This window comes from Miniopterus schreibersii (genome assembly GCF_964146895.1).
Source record: "Miniopterus schreibersii genome assembly, chromosome: 14".
NCBI classification, from domain to species: Eukaryota; Metazoa; Chordata; class Mammalia; order Chiroptera; family Miniopteridae; genus Miniopterus; species Miniopterus schreibersii.
The window spans coordinates 33,992,794-34,008,841 of record NC_138114.1 but is presented as its reverse complement, the minus strand read 5'-3'; the positions used below and the strand labels follow the sequence as shown (position 1 = coordinate 34,008,841).

The following is a 16,048-nucleotide window of genomic DNA, read 5'->3' as shown; positions in this document are numbered from 1 at the left end:
GAACCAAATTATACGCCGCCAACGTCTTGCCCTGGCTAAGGTGCGGGGGAAGACACGAGGATGCGCCCCGCGAGGAACAACACAAACGTGTCCAATTCTGCGTAGATGGGAAAGAGCCGCAGCCTTCCGCGCTCGGATTCGGCCGCGCAGACGCCCCGAGACGCTCAAGGCGCTGCCTTCGGAGCAGGCGCGCGGCCTGGGGGGGTCGCGGCTTCCTCCCCTGGCCCGCAGCCGCTGCGCCCCCTGGCCGAGCTCGCGCAGCCCCGCGGCTCGGGGAGTCCCCGAGCAGCCCCGCCCCGCCCCGCCCCGCCCGGCGAGGCCGGCACCACGGCGGTCACGTACTCCCCGAGAGGGCTCGCGCCGCAGCCGGGCGCTGGTTGGCCGCGGGGTCGGGCCACGTGGTCAGGAGCAGATAAGTGGCCTCTGGGGCGCCGCACCCGCAATCCGCCCGGCGGGGACAGCTGGGAGCGAGCGCGGACTTGCGGAGGCTGCCGGGGCCAGCTCGCCCGCCGCCGCCTCTGAGCCGAATGAGCTGCACCAGGTAGGCTCGCCGCAGGCCCTCCCCGGGAGCGCGCGGTGCGTGCGGTGGCGGGGAGGTTGGGCTGCGCGTCCCTTCGGTCCGCTCTGCAAACGCAGAGCCCACCCGAGGGCAAGGTGACTGACTGCTGAGTTGAATCTAGCACGGGGAGGCCTCGGAGGTGTGAAGATTTGCTCGGTGCTTCTTAGGCGGAGCTGATTTTGGTAACCCGCATCTTAAGCCAGAATGGTCTTAAGGACAGTCGGCTCAAGTTCAGATTCCCTCGTGGACTGCGACTGTTACCTCTTGGTCCTGCACAGAGGCCCCAAGGCCTCTTCACTTGAGGGAACAGCGCTCTTGACATTGCTGGGTGGGCAGCTTAGCGCGGGGAGAAAACTACAGGCGATGTTTGCCTTCATTCGTCGCCTCCACTCTTCTCTTCTTATCACGGTTTGCCACAGCAGGCTCGGTGGCCGAGCTTGAGCAAATGATGATTTTTGAACTCTTGGCTAGGATTTAAAATTCCAGGGAAATCACTAAATTCTAAAACTGTCTTTCTTTAAGTGCAAAAAGTAAAAAGGCAAAACAAACCTCCCCACAAAACTACTTTAGGTGGCTTCCTCAGACATAATTTAGCAGACTTCTCTAAAAATAAATACTGCCTGTTAACCATGATTAGATCTACAAATAGAGCTTCAGCTTTTCTTTGTTCTAAGTTTGTAGGTCTTCAGAAACATCTCAGGACTAATGAAGTAAATTCTGTGAATGTTCTTTTACTATCCATTTTGGGATAATGACCATTGGCCTAGTTGCTTAGAGCTGCCGTGAAGAGTTACTAAGAAATGTCATGTACAGTATACACGCACCTCTTGTCTGTAAGGCTAGGACAGGAGAGGAAAGCCCATAAGCTTGGCAATGTGTACTGAGGGCTAAGGGCCAGGAAAAAATCCTTCCTGATGGACACTTCTTAATCTGATATTGCTGAGCTGAGTTTTGTTTAAATTTTAAAATAGCTTTATTTTCATTCTAGTTATAAATATCTATTGCCCAAACATTAGAAAATTCCAAAAAAGTACAAAGGCAAAAATAGATCACCTACAATCCTATCACCTAGAGGTAATTAACTTTTTGGTGTATTTCCTATTAAGTTTTTCAATATTTATAAGTTCATATATATTAAAATAGTTCAGTTTTCAGGGAATCGGACTTTTTCACTTAAATATGGGCTTTTTGTGGATGTCTTTCTACGTGAAACATAGATTATGTGAAGTTTTTAAGTGTATGTGTTGCTAGGTTGCATTTTAGTCAGTTATGAGGAAGGGCATGATAATCGAAGTGCAGAGATAATTCTCTGACTTCACTCTTTACAGCCTTCTCACAATACTTTTCGATGAGAACTTTTGTTGCCATTTTTTTCTTTTCAAGTGTGTTACCTTGATTACACAGAGATGTGTAATCAATTCAATAGCAGAATCAGGAAAGCAGCCAGAGGAAGCACAGAGCCTTATGGTTCCAGAACCTGTCTGGTCATTAGCATCACTGGAAGCTTTAAGAGCATATGTAACTCCTGCCCCCAGAGGTTCTGCCTTAGTGACCCTAAGTCTCAGGAATCTACATGAAAGAGAAAGAAAGAAAGAAAACCAACTCTCTAGGCCATTGTGACCAGACAGGTTTGAGAAGCACTGGTCTAGAACAGAGAGCCAGTGGTTATTTAGAGCTGTATTAAAGATTACCCCATCCAACCCTTTTATTTCTCAGATGAGGAAACTGAGACTCCCCAAGTGTTTTAAGCAGTTAACCCATGGCCTTGTGGCCAGTCAAGGGTAGAACCAAACAGAGATTGCAGACCTGATCATAATACTGTTTCTTTTATTATATATGATAGCACCTCCTTGATAGTTACTGTGCAGGGAATAATTTAGCCAATACAAAAACAGTATGTATATATTTGGGACCAGGGGAAGAGCAGTCCAGATCCAGATGATAACTACCCTTCTTCTTCTTCTTGTATTCCAGAATGATCCAGGTTTTAGATCCACGGCCTTTGACAAGTTCAGTCATGCCAGTGGATGTGGCCATGAGACTCTGCTTGGCTCATTCGCCACCTCTGAAGAGTTTCCTGGGCCCTTGTGATGACTTCCAACGAAGACATTTTGTCAACAAATTAAAGCCTCTGAAACCGTGTCTCAATATAAAACAGGAAGCCAAATCACAGAATGACTGGAAAAGTTCACACAACCAAGCCAAGAAACGGGTTGTGTTTGCAGATTCCAAGGGCCTCTCCCTAACTGCCATCCATGTCTTTTCTGACCTCCCAGAAGAACCAGCGTGGGATCTCCAGTTTGATCTCTTGGACCTTAATGATCTGTCCTCTGACTTAAAACTCCATGAGGAGAAAAACTTGATTTTAGACTTCCCTCAGCCTTCAACCGATTACTTAAGTTTTCGGAACCACTTTCAGAAGAACTCTGTGTGTCTGGAGAACTGCTCTCTTCAGGAGCGCACAGTGACTGGGACTGTGAAGGTGAAAAACATGAGCTTTGAAAAGAAGGTTCAGATCCGTATCACTTTTGATACTTGGAAAAACTACACCAATGTGGACTGTGTCTACATGAAAAATGTGTATGGTGGCTCAGATAGTGACACCTTCTCCTTTGCCATTGACTTACCCTCTGTCATTCCAACTGAGGAAAAAATTGAGTTCTGCATTTCTTACCAGGCTAACGGGCAGGTCTTCTGGGACAACAATGAGGGTCAGAATTATAGAATTGTTCATGTGCAATGGAAACCGGATGGCGTTCAGACACAGATGGCATCCCAGAACTGTGCATTCCACCAGGTGCCCCCCAAGACTGAGTCAGAGTCAACAGTCTTTGGCAGTCCGAGGCTGGCCAGCGGGCTCTTCCCAGAATGGCAGAGCTGGGGGAGAATGGAGAACTTGGCCTCTTATAGATGAATTAAACAACTTAGTAAATGGTCTTGACCTGTCATATTCCCCATGTACATCTAGGTCTATAATGCTCAATATTAGGAAGTCTTAGCTACTTTCTTTCAGTAGGTTTAGGTTTGAGCTTTTGAGACCTGGCTATAAAAAGGATAGCCACTTGAGAATTTAGTGTCGGGGTCTATATGGATGGTGTTGCCCAGTTTTGCTGTGGAGGATCACGTAACAGCCTGGAAACTCATTTTTATCAAAGTAATACTTTTTCAGTGCTATTTCTCCTTCCCTCTCAATTCATTAGCTTTCACCTTGGGCAAGGAAAGGTTGAAGAGGGACAGTTGATGGTGAAGGAAAGCTGTATTAATGGTATGAGGAATGTCTGAAAAGTGTTCACAAAGGGCTCTGTAGCTCAAGTCAGAGTAGGAGTGGGAGGTCTGATACTTAACTGTGGGTGAGAAATGTAAGATTATTTTGTGCTTTTAAGTTGGTTTTACACTTCTCTCCTGGGGAAGTGATTTGTAGAAGGGAGAAAAAGATCCATTCGATGTGTTCCTGTGGAGAAAAACCAAACCATCTTTGGGGTTGTTGAGTGGAATTGAGTAAAGGTGAATTATAACTCTGGAAAGGTGAATTATAAATCAAGACTTAAGGTAAAGCCTTTCTGATTTATCAAAAACCATAATTTGGGGAAAGTGTAAGCAAATCTGGCTTTGCAGTAGTAATGTTATAAGTGACCTTGTTTGTGATCAAGGCATCATGCTTGGGTTCTCAGTAGAGAATGCTGCTTAACCAAAAAACCATGCGATCACCAATGGCTAACAACTTGTAGGGACTCTGTCATGTCAAAGATAGCTCTTTGAAAGTGCCTTGATTAAACCAGAATATTGTAGTTGTTTAACCCAAATATCTGAAGGGTCATCTGATAACGCATGAGTGTTTGGCCTCGTAAGAAGGTCCCCTCTGTATACTGGCATTCCTCCTGCAATACTGTTGTGTCTTCGAGAGTGTTGTCAGTGTATATAACTCACATCCTTCATATTGAAGGTGACTTACGTTTCCACCACACTTTTTCGATGTGATGTTGGAAGTGAGGACTGACACTGATTCTCAGTTCAAGAATCCAGTACCTTGCACATAAAAGTAGCAATCTATTTCTTGCCTACATTCATCTTGTTTTTTAAAGTCTTTCTACCAATTTATTTGAAGTTAAAATATTTTTTTAAGTGGATGTAAATTGTTTTAGATGTGTTGTAATATATTTGTTTTGAGGTATGCATAAATCCATTCTGTAAGATCTCAAGGACAGTAGTCCCTGAATGTTTGCTAAATCATTGTGCATGTCCATTGTGAGGTGTTCAGAGAATGCGGTTAATTTTAACACGTTTGATCTGTCATGCTGAAAAAGTACTATTGGAATTCTCTGCTGTGACACTATTTGACAATTTTTCTACTCTAAATATTTCACTCTCCTATAGCTATCTTTAGGAAACTTCTCACTTTAAGAATAAAAGTATTTGATATGAGATCTAAGTATGTTTTCTTTGTCAAAGTCATAGTTAAGTAAGAAACCTCGAACTGAGATTCTCCTGCTTTGTTTAAGGACAACTGAGTGAGGTTAGTTTGGGTTACTTGAGGGTATTCACATGGCCCAGTCTTGTTGTGGGTGACTTCCTACTACCTGGTCATTGGGGCTGGGGTTCAGGGGCAGTGAATTGAGTTGCTGGGACTGTCCCCCTGACTGTCACTGTCTGTGCTGACTGCTCATCATACACACTCTCTGCTGGGTCAGGGTTATTTTGGGGCCACTTCTCACCTTTAAATGGGGGAGGAGATGGTGTGGGAAGGACTGCAATGGCTTCTATCTCTTGAGCTCCAGCACCTTCCTGAAGCTGCACAGAGGGCATAGTAGAGGGCAGTGGGTTCAGCTCTTTGGGGTGAGAGGCAGCAGGTCTGTGAACCTAAGTTGTAGCTTCAGTTCTTGCCTAACGTTCCAGAAAGAGCTGCACATTGTCTCTTAAGTGTGAGGGGAAACAAGTGACCAACCTACCAGGAAAGCCAAATTATGAAGAACAAATTATATAAGTTGTAAACTACAGGCCTGCAGATGTATCTGGCTGCAGATGTATTTTGTTTAACACAGGGTATTTTTCTTTTCTTTTTTTTTTTTTTTAAAGGAATTTATTGCCAAAGTTAAACATCAGCAAACTACCTTCAAAAAAAAAAATCTAGATTTTTTTTCCCTCAAAAAATCGCCAGATTTTTCTACATGGTGACATCTACCTAGAGTTGACTAGCAGCTGTCCCTTTGGATGAGACCTGTGTCCCTACGTGGAGCGTCTGCCTTATGCTGTGACAGTTCCCACCCACTGCTTTATTCTCTTAGATTATCCGCCTGACCTTTCGGGCGTTGGATCTCATTACCCTTATTTTGTTTCCTTTGGCTCTCTCTTCGTGCTGATGGTTGGGTGAGGGAGAACACCTTTTCCCAAGAGAAAAAAATTCAAATTTGAGTGTAACAGTGACCTTGAAGACCATGGGACTCCAATGCCTAACTTTTAAAAGAACAAGGAAATGACTTGTTCACGGTCCTAGGCCAGGTTGAATCAGGCTGGACAATGACCTTCAGGCTGGACAGTGCCCTTTGGTCTTCTGTTTCACACTTCCTCCTTGAAATCTCCTCAGTGACCTTCCTCTGTAGCTTCCCCCTTTCTTAAAGAGGAAATGCTTTCCAGGCAGGCATGGCTCTGGTTAGCTCTTGCTGGTCGCCTGCGCCAGCTTGACCCAATGCTGGCTTGTCCCCAGGCTTCATGTGAATGACTGAAGGAGAGCTCGGTCAAAGAGCAGGGTGTTCCTGAGTGTTTCCTATGGAACAGGATCATCCACGTTTCACATCCTGATAGCTAATGGCAGCGACAACACTGCTTTTAAAATTTAACATGGGAGGATGGCTTGAATTTGGGGGGCATGATAGTCTGTTCCAAAAAAAAAAAATAAAAAATAAGGTTTAATTTAGTTATTTAAGGAAGGACTCTGTGTTGTTGTTGTTTTTAATTTATGGCTTCCGTTTTAGTTTATCCCCAAATTGAAAAGATGGAAATCTCTAGTGCAGTTAGTGAGCTGGGCACATCTTCATCACTGTGAGTTCCAAAGTTCTGCACAAGCCTGGATGGGCCTTCAATCTGCAAGGAGAGAGTCACTTCTTCAGCTTCATCACCAGGTGTAGCCTGGACCCCTGACCTTTTTTCCCAACACCCCTGCCCCTGCCCATATCATTGCTTGCTAAACAACCTGAACATAGACATCTTAGTGTTACCAATCTAGCCTCTCTTTTTCTCTTCTATGAACTTTTGTAAGTAAGGGTATGTTTATGAGGATGCCTTAGGTTGCAAGTGACGTGATTCCCCTGACTCAACTAGCTGAAACAGTAAAGAAAATTTATGGTCTCATAATACGAGTGCCAAGGGAGAGTGTTTTCAAAGTTGGTTAACTCAGTAGCTTTAAACTCCGGTTATTTCCATGTTTTTGTCTCTCGTTCTAATTCTTTTTGATTGTCCTTGTGCTAACTTGCTTCCTAATTACAAAATGGTGCCCACTTTTCCCAGCGTTATATGCACACACAACACCACCCACTAGAAGAAGCTCATCTCTTTCTTGTGTCACTTTTTATGGGTGAATAACCTTTTCCCAAGAGTTCATCCCACCATCCACCAAAGACTCCCTCACTCCCCACCACTTTTTACCAGAATTAAGGCGCATGTCTGTGTGTGAACCAGTCTCTGGACAGGAGAATGAGACCTTGTGATTGGCTCAGACAAGTCAGGATCCCCAGTCCCCTCTGCTCCATCCTAGCTGGGGGTTAGAGGAGGCCTCACTTCTGAAACATACAATTGTATGGAGGAAGGGGATTTTGGAACCTCAGAATTTGAAAATACTTTAAGTTAGAAATGAGCCGTTAGGTTCATTCAACATGCTCCTTCCCCAGGATATTGACTTCTGAATTCTTAAATTTTTATATTTCAATGGAATAGAAAGTGTAAGTGAAAATGAATGGCAGCTACTCCTAACAACATAAATGAATCTCACAAACATAAAATTGAGCCAAAAAGCAGGTTGCAGAAAATACATACAGTGTGATTCATTTACACAAGGTTCAGAGCCACACACAAATGAATATATAGATTTTTAACAGCTCTATATCTATCTATCTATCTATCTATCTATCTATCTATCTATCTATCTATCTATCATCTATCTATCATCTATCTATCTATCTATCTATCTATCTATCTATCTATCTATCTATCTATCTATCTATCATCTATCATCTATCTATCATCATCTGTCTATCTATCTATCTATCTCTCTCTCTCTCTCTCTCTCTCTCTCTCTCTCTCTCTCTCTCTCTCTATCATCATCATCATCATCTATCTATATCTATCATCTATCTATCTATCTATCATCTATCTATCTATCTATATCTATCTATCTATCTATCTATCTATCTATCTATCTATCTATCTATCTATCTATCTATCATCTATCTCTATATCTATATCTAAGGGAAAGTGAGAAAATAATAAGTAGCCTTTGGCATAGTGGCTACTCCTGATGGAGGATGACGGAGGAAATTGGAATGGGGTACAGACAAGGATTAAAAAATATTGCTAGCCCTGGCTGGTTTGGCTCAGTGGTTAGAGCACTGGCCTGTGGACTGAAGTTCTCAGGTTTGATTCCGGTCAAGGGCACATGCCTGAGTTGTAGGTTCGATCCCTGGCCCTGGTCGGGAGGCAACTAATCTATATATCGCTCTCACATTGATGTGATGTTTCTCTCTCTCTCTCTCTCTCTCCCTCTTCCACTCTCTCTGAAAAGTAATGGAAAAAATATCCTCTGGTGAGGATTAAAAATATATATATATAAAACATTTTTTAAGCAAAATTTTCTTGTATATACATAATATGTATGATTATATATGTATATATGTATTTATAATAAAAATATAAACAGGTTTTATTAGTACCTATAAGTGCGGTACAAACTTTTCCATTTGCATCCTATATAAAACTTTTATTTTATTTTCAATGTTTTTGGGGGTAGGTAGGGATGACCTCTTCCCTATACAGAGTGGAGAAAAGTAGGTTTACGGTTGCGAGTACGTGAAACACAGTTTATTCTTGTGTTATTATATATTAATTATTGTATTATTTCCCATACAAACAACTGTAAGCCTACTTCCCCCCCCCCCCCCCCCCCCCCCGTATAACCCTTAAGAATAATACATTGTTTTAGAACATGTGGATTTTGAAAGCATTGCTCTGCCAGCCTTTAGGATGTGGCTTGAATTCATCACAACGGACCATTTATTTTCATGTGTTACTAACCTTCTTTTTGAGACGCCAGATTGTGTCAAGTTGAGTAAAAGTTTCCTTTGTGTTCTCATTGCTGCTGCAAAAATGAATAATAAAGCTATATCCTTAGGTGTTTCTGTTAAGGAGCAGCTATTCTCTGGGTTCTTAGTGCTTACACTAGCTGACAAAAAGGGAAATCCTGTTTAACATGGCAAACCCTCCCTTAACCTTCTGAATGGCACCGTGGAGTAGAAAGCCCCTCGGTGGTGCCACCACCTACCGCTCTAGCGCCTGTTCCACCCTGCGTCCTGATTCCCGGCTTGGTCTCCCAGCCCTTAGTTACCTACACTAAGCACTAAGAGTGCATCATACTCGGGGAGAGGGCGGCGGGCTACCGTCTTGGGCTCAGTTCCAGCTGCTTTACATCATCATCTAGTTTTACCATTCTTGGAAACAGTGTTCAGGCCACACCAATGCCGGAAACTAGCTATTACAACAACAAAAGATATAGATGCTACATAGCACAAAAGGATAGTCACAACAATAGCAGGTGGGGCTCCTGGCTATTTACTGCTTCTTCTCATAGCCCTTTGCCCCACTCGTGCTCTGTTCATAGATCTAGGTATTAACAGCTCGTGACAGTCTGAGTCCACTGAGCCAGAGGAGCTGGTGAGTCACACGCACCTACTTCCTTTGGCAGATTTTATCCCAGCCACTTATTATGCTGATCAGATTCGAAGTAACTAAACATGGCTGTAAGCAGAGACGCACAAAGACTCAAGTATCCAGTTATGTGCACTCTTGGATATGCAACCTTCAACATTAATCTTTGGATGTGCCCTAGTTACAAGGTTATAAACTATTTGTTCATATGTCTACTTCTGGTTTTATGACACAGTTCTTTCCTTGTGGAAGCTGACACTCTGGCTCTGAGCCTTTAGGTCATGTGGAATCAGACCTAGCCTCTAGCGAGAACCTTGATTTTGTTGCTACCAAAGTCTTGGCTGGCAATTTAAAAAAGTAGAACCAAAGCAACCACCTTGGTAGCAAGCAGCAAATATTCTGTGTGCACCTTAAGCTATTTTCATGACACCTGTCATTGCCGTAAACTTGTTTTTGGGTCTTAGAGCTCTCATGTTGGAAGCACATATTTGAAATGCCATTTGAGCTGTCATATGCCTGTGAGGCTGCTGCAGGTGGGTGCAGCCACTGAATGCCTCCTGTGACTTAAGATATGATAGGATAGAAGACTTATTTCTCAGAGGTAGTAACTGCTTTGAAATGCAATTTTTGTTTTTCCAATTTTTGAAGTCTGGCCTCTCACCACAAATAGGTTTTAGTTTTTACTTTAATATATGTGTATCATTAAACATTTTTATACAAAATTAAAAATTAATATGTGTATTTAAATTTTAGCTAAGGGGGCTCAGACAGAGAGATAAACTCTTTATGGGGAAAGTGGAGAGCACAGAGTAGAAGATGATTCCATTGTTTTACCTTGGGACACAGGAAAGCGATGGTACCACAGACCGAAGTGGGCAATATTGTAAAATTTGGAGAAAAGATTGTATTTTCATATACAGTAGTCCTTCCTTATTCGGGGATACGTTCCAAGACCCCAGTGGATGACTGAAACTGCAAACTCTATATATGGTATGTTTTTCCTGTACACACATACCTACCATAAGGCTTAATTTACAAATTACGCACAGTAAGAGGTTAACAGTGACTAATTATAAAATAGGACAATTATAACAATATACTCTAATGAACATTATGTGAATGTGAACTCTCTCTCTCAAAATGTCTTATTTTACTTCACTCACATTTTCACTTACATGAAGCACTTTATGGCTTCTCTTTGGCATATCTAAATTGCCAGCATCATTACTCTTGCACTTTGGGGCATTATTAAGTAAAATAAGTGTTACTTGAACACAAGCACTGTGATACCACCACAGTGGTTCTGATAACTGACTAATGGGTGGGTAATGGACACAGTGTGGATACGCTGGACAAAGGGATGATTCACGTTCTGCGCAAGACAGAGTGGCATGGCAGGAGATTTCCTCACGCTGCTCAGAACAATATGCAATTTAAAACATGAATTGCTTATTTTCAAAATTTTCCATTCAATATTTTCGAACCCCAGTTGACTGTGGGTAACTAAAACTGCAGAAAGGGAAAACGTGCATAAGTGGGGGGCGAATGCTAAAGGTGATAGCATAGCAACCACGAACAGTTGTGAATTACTGAAGATACAGATGGGTTTAGAGCTGGACATATACATTCATGGGGGCAGGGAGCAGGTTCTCTAAGGAATATTTTTCCTTCTAACTCATACCCACTTGTCTTGGTTCTACCTTCAGCCTCCCTACACTTTAGAGGGTCCTTTTCTGATCTTCCTCCAGCCACACCTCTGCCCGAACAGTGAGAAGTTGACGAGACCAGGGATGTGCCCACTTGGAGCCCGTGCACATCCCCTCTTCTAGGTTATGCTCGTGGTACCCCTGAGCCCTGGATTTGCTTCTCCAACTGAACCCACCTCCAGGGCCCACGTGGCCTCTGCTCTGAGTGTGTCCTCTTGGGGGAGGACTACACCACAGGTGGCTGTACCCTTGGTCCTAAGGGGTGGCTTTTTGAAAGATGGGGTGGAGGAGTTCACATGGACAGCACTTGGACGTGTGGGCTGGGGTGTCTGCTGTGTGAGGGTGAGGGTCCCAGTGGTGCAGGGTGAAGTCAGGGCGGGAAGAGAAGGGGACCGGCTGGGCTGGGGCCTCCACTTGCGCTCTTGCCTGGCCCCATGATCGTGGAAGCCTTGAGCTCCACTCGCTCTTTCACATGGCAGCCCTTTGGTTCCATGATTGTCAGCATCCTTCTTTGAGCTTTGTTCACTGCTCCTCTCCTGTGCACCTGCTGTGGAGGGAGCTCTGAGCTGCTGTGCTGTGCGGCAGGGCAACCCAGGGGTGCCCTCCCGCACTTCGGGCCTTTGTTCCAGCTGCGCTCCCATTCAACCCTTCGACAGCCAGGCAGGGCAACAGGCTGTCAGATTCATCCCTTCCACAGCGAGGCAGGGCAACAGGCTGTCAGTTATGGGAGAGCGTGGAGAAGAGCTCATGGGTTGACTGAGGCTGACCTCGTAGAGTTTTACAGGTTTCCCTTGAGGGAGGGACTTTGTCCTGGGGTGACATTGCAGAGCAAGTTCAGAGTTTTGGTCTCTGAGTCCTCTGCAGACACACAATGTGTCCTGGAAAAGCTGGGGGCTCCTAGAAGGCGCCAGACCAGCCCACCAGCAGCAAAAGTGGTGGTGGAGCTACTACTGATTGCACTGTTAGAGCTGCTGTCCCGAGGACAGAGGCACCTGGAGGACTTCAGCTCCTGGGAGTTATGACAACCTTTGGTCTTGAGGGAACTAGCATCTTGTAACTCTGTGTTTAAATATTGTGTTAAAATGTCGAAGGCAACTTTTCTAGGTCTATTATGTAATGGGATACAAGTATAATCAGCTTAAATTGGACTTGGGAGAAATTTTACCATAAGGAGGCAAAAAGTAACTCTCATTGTTCCTTTTGTTTTCCCTTTTCTCTTGGGTTGATGTCCCCTCATCTTTCATATCAAAGCTTGTGTTACCTCCTCAGAGTGGTCTTCTCTGACTACCTAATCTCAAATAAGTATTTCTTGATAATGTCCTTCATTATTTCATCAAATGTCACTGAGTGCCTGTGAAGTGCCTGGATCTCTCAATTCATATCCTCATGAAACTTATATTTACTGAGCATTTATTAGCGTGCCAGGCACCATGTTAAGAGTCTTACTTACATTTTCTTATTTAATCCTATAGGTGGGTACTATTTTTTTAAAATTATTTTATTTTATTTTATTATTTTATTTTTATTTTTTAAATATATCTTTATTGATTTCAGAGAGAGGAAAGGAGAGGGAGAGAGAGAGAGATAGAAACATCAATGATGAGAGAGCCATTGATTGAGCCCACAACCCGGGCATGTGTCCTGACCGGGAATCAAACCCTGATCGCCTGGATCCTAGGTCGACGTTCAACCGCTGAGCCACGCCCGGCTGGGCTAGGTGGGTACTATTATCATTACCATTTTACATGTGAGGAAGATGAGGCACAGAGAGGTTAGGTATCCTGCCCAAAGGCACACAGTTAGTAATAGGCAGAGCTAAGATTCAAACTCAAGATCCAGAGCATGGACATTTCCTCTCATAGTGCCCTGTTCTTTCCCTTCATCGCATGTTTCACTATTATAATTTTGTCTGTAACAAGATGCTGAGCGAGACCTTTCCTGTTGTTTTGGAATGGCTGCCAAGGCCCAATGGTGACAAAAAAGGGCTAAACACTCCATGTCTCTAAAGAGAGCTCCCAACCAGTCTTCAGCAGTTGAAGAGGCAGAAATGGTTCTAACGCCATCAACCCTGCCCCATCCCAGGTCTGTGAGGAGGAGGCAGAGCTGGAGAAGGGAGTGGGGATCATCAGAGTCAGCCAGGGGGAGGAGTGGAGCTCCTGTGAGAGTGTTTCTCCCTGGGGCAGGGAAAGGGGTACTTCCTCCTAGTAGGGGAAGGGTGGGGGAGGGTGGGGGAGGGCATGCTTTGGGAACCACTAGTATCCTATTTCCTGGCTCGACATCTGCTTGGACAGCAGTTCTGCTGTCTGAGCTGTGTCTATTTGTGTCCTAGGGGGGAAAAAGACTTTGGTGAGAGAAGGCAGAGCTGCTAAAAAGGATGGCAACAGGGTAGGGTCTCTCCCATAGCTTGGCGTGGCAGGATGCTTGATTTGCCCATGGGTCAAAAGGACACTGAGAAAGGTGTTGGGCCTGAGCTGACTTGTGGGCTCCCGCCCAAGAAGACCTCTGTCTGGATTAAGGGGTCTCCGGCCATAAGAGCCTGTGATGTGAACTATAAGGGGTGGGGAGGAAATGCTCAAGGCCCCTGTTCGTGCCACTCCAAGCCCCTTCAGCAGCAAGTCTTATCTACTCTGAGAAGGCAGAAGGCTTTGGATCAGTTTATATTGGTCTGGACTAAATTTCAATAACTGAACGTGACAGGAAGTAATGGAATCTGTCTGAGATATTTTAAGTGTAGCAAGGAGGGAGGGAGATAATTTGACATAGCACAGTTGAGAACAATGGAAAAGTTAGAACTGTCTCATGTTTATTCTGTGTTGATTTGGAACTTCTTGGTGAACTGGTACTTGTATTTTAATTGTGGGTTCATTGATGCACCATCTCCCCTAAGTAGACTGTAAGCTCTACGAGGGCAGCACCTGTCTGTCTTAGTTACTGCTCTCTCCACGATACCTCCTCTGGCAAAATAAATGTTCATTGAAGTGAAAAGTAGAAGATGTCACTGCAGGCACTGTTTAATTGGTTATTAATCTTGGCATTGCAGATGTCTGACCCAACCGCCTAGTAGATGCTCTGGAATCTTAGCTACCAAAGGGCTGTTAGTAACAGGACCTCAGGGCAAGGGTTGAGAACACGTGCATTATAGTCACGTAGACCTGGGTTCAAAATTCAGCATGCACGCTTTCCACTTAGGATCTCAGTCAAGCAACATAACATCAGAGCTTCCCTTCCCTCATCTATGAAATGCCTCCATCATATTCACAACTGAGGATGGTTGTGAAATTTAAATGAGATCATGCATGTAAAGCACTGACCATAGTACCTGGGACAGAACAAATTCTTAATAGAGAGTGGCTCTGATTATTAGGGGTGTGTAAATAATATTTTAAGATACATGTGACTTGAACCATAGGCACTGTCTTTTTCCCTGCCACAGGTGCCAAGTATTTGGGGCTCTCCATGACACCCCAAAAGGCAAAAACGTCTTTGACAACCCCATTTTTCCCAGGGGAGAGAGTCTTGGGGGAGAGGGCCTTGGGCCTTTCCAGAGTGGCATCTGCAGGTTGAGGAGGAGGCAGAGGGCCCTTTAGGGGTGAGGGGAGCTTTAGGTGAACCTCTGGTTGGTTAGAGTATTCTGGCTGGGGGCTACATGTTAAGGGGGCAATGTAGCCATCAGTCTCAGGGAGCAGGGGTACTGTGGGATCCTCACTCTACCACTGTAGAGGGCTGTGGTCATGTGGGGAGGCCCTGCTGTCCCTTGGCCACCCTCATTCCCAAGTCGTCATCAAACCGATCAGAACCTGCTTCTTCTGAGGGTACCAATGGAGACTTGGGAGACTCCTACTTGGAAGGCTCCAGCCCCAGTGTAAGCTCATCCCCCCAACTCCTGGTGGATGAGCTGCAATCCTACCGTGGGCTGTGCCCCCCAGCACTTGGGTCAGGGATTGGGCTGAAGGAGCCTTACTGGGGTACCAGGCACTCCTCAGCATCCACCAGATCCCCCATGTCGTCATCCTCCAGCAGTGATTGGTAGAAGGTGCTGTCCAAGAGGCTGGCAGAGCCCAAGTCCTCATTCTGGATGACCACAAAGTGCTGGGGATTCCTGGTCATGCAGGAGGACTTGGTGACCAACTCCTGGAACTGGAGTCAACGTTCAGAGTTAATTACCCAACATTTGACCATGATCCTGTAGATGCTGCAGATGGGGGCTGGGACGGCCGTTCTTCCTTCCCCAGCAGGTCAGATGTGTCCCAGGCGGGGATCCCAGCATAAGGTTTGGCTCCGAAAGTTATCAGTTTTCATACAGTTACACCGTAGTTCCACACATCACTCTGGCCGGTGAACTGTTGGCGGAGAATGGATTCCAGCGCCATCCACTTTTGGGCACCTTGCCCCCATCTGTGTGGTACTCTATCTCATCAGTGTCCAGCAGCCGAGCCAGCCCAAAGTCTGAGAACGTGATTTCGACATGGTTGGGACTCTTGACCAGCACATTCTGGGCAGCCAGCTCCCTGTGCATGAGCCACATGTCCTCCAAGGAGCTCATTCCCTTGGCAATCTGCACAAACCAGTTCAGCAGGTCCCGGGAGACCAGGCACCTGCAGTGCTCTTGGACATGGTCTAGGAGGCAGCCATAGGGCATAAGCTGTGTCACCAGCTGCACTGTGGAAGTCAGGCAGATACCCAGGAGCTGTGACACATATGGGGCGTCCACATCAGCCATCACATACACATCATCCAAAATCATAAGCAAGTTTTTTTGAGTAGCACGACCCAAAGCTTATTGTATTAAGGCTAAGAACTTTGAGAGTGTGGCTGTGGAAGGTCCATGATTCTGTGTGTGGGACTGATGAGAAGGGGCCCAGGGCCTTCAGGG

The 16,048-nt window shown here is 45.0% G+C and overlaps 1 protein-coding gene across 1 annotated transcript; it reads left to right on the top strand.

The window, feature by feature from the left end:
* Positions 1 to 336: 336 nt before the first annotated feature.
* Positions 337 to 6,437, top strand: PPP1R3C (protein phosphatase 1 regulatory subunit 3C). Its single transcript, XM_081158459.1, has 2 exons — positions 337 to 541; positions 2,534 to 6,437. The coding sequence occupies exons 1-2, from the start codon at positions 528 to 530 to the stop codon at positions 3,471 to 3,473; spliced, it is 954 nt and encodes a 317-aa protein (XP_081014585.1). The 5' UTR covers positions 337 to 527; the 3' UTR covers positions 3,474 to 6,437.
* Positions 6,438 to 16,048: the final 9,611 nt, after the last annotated feature.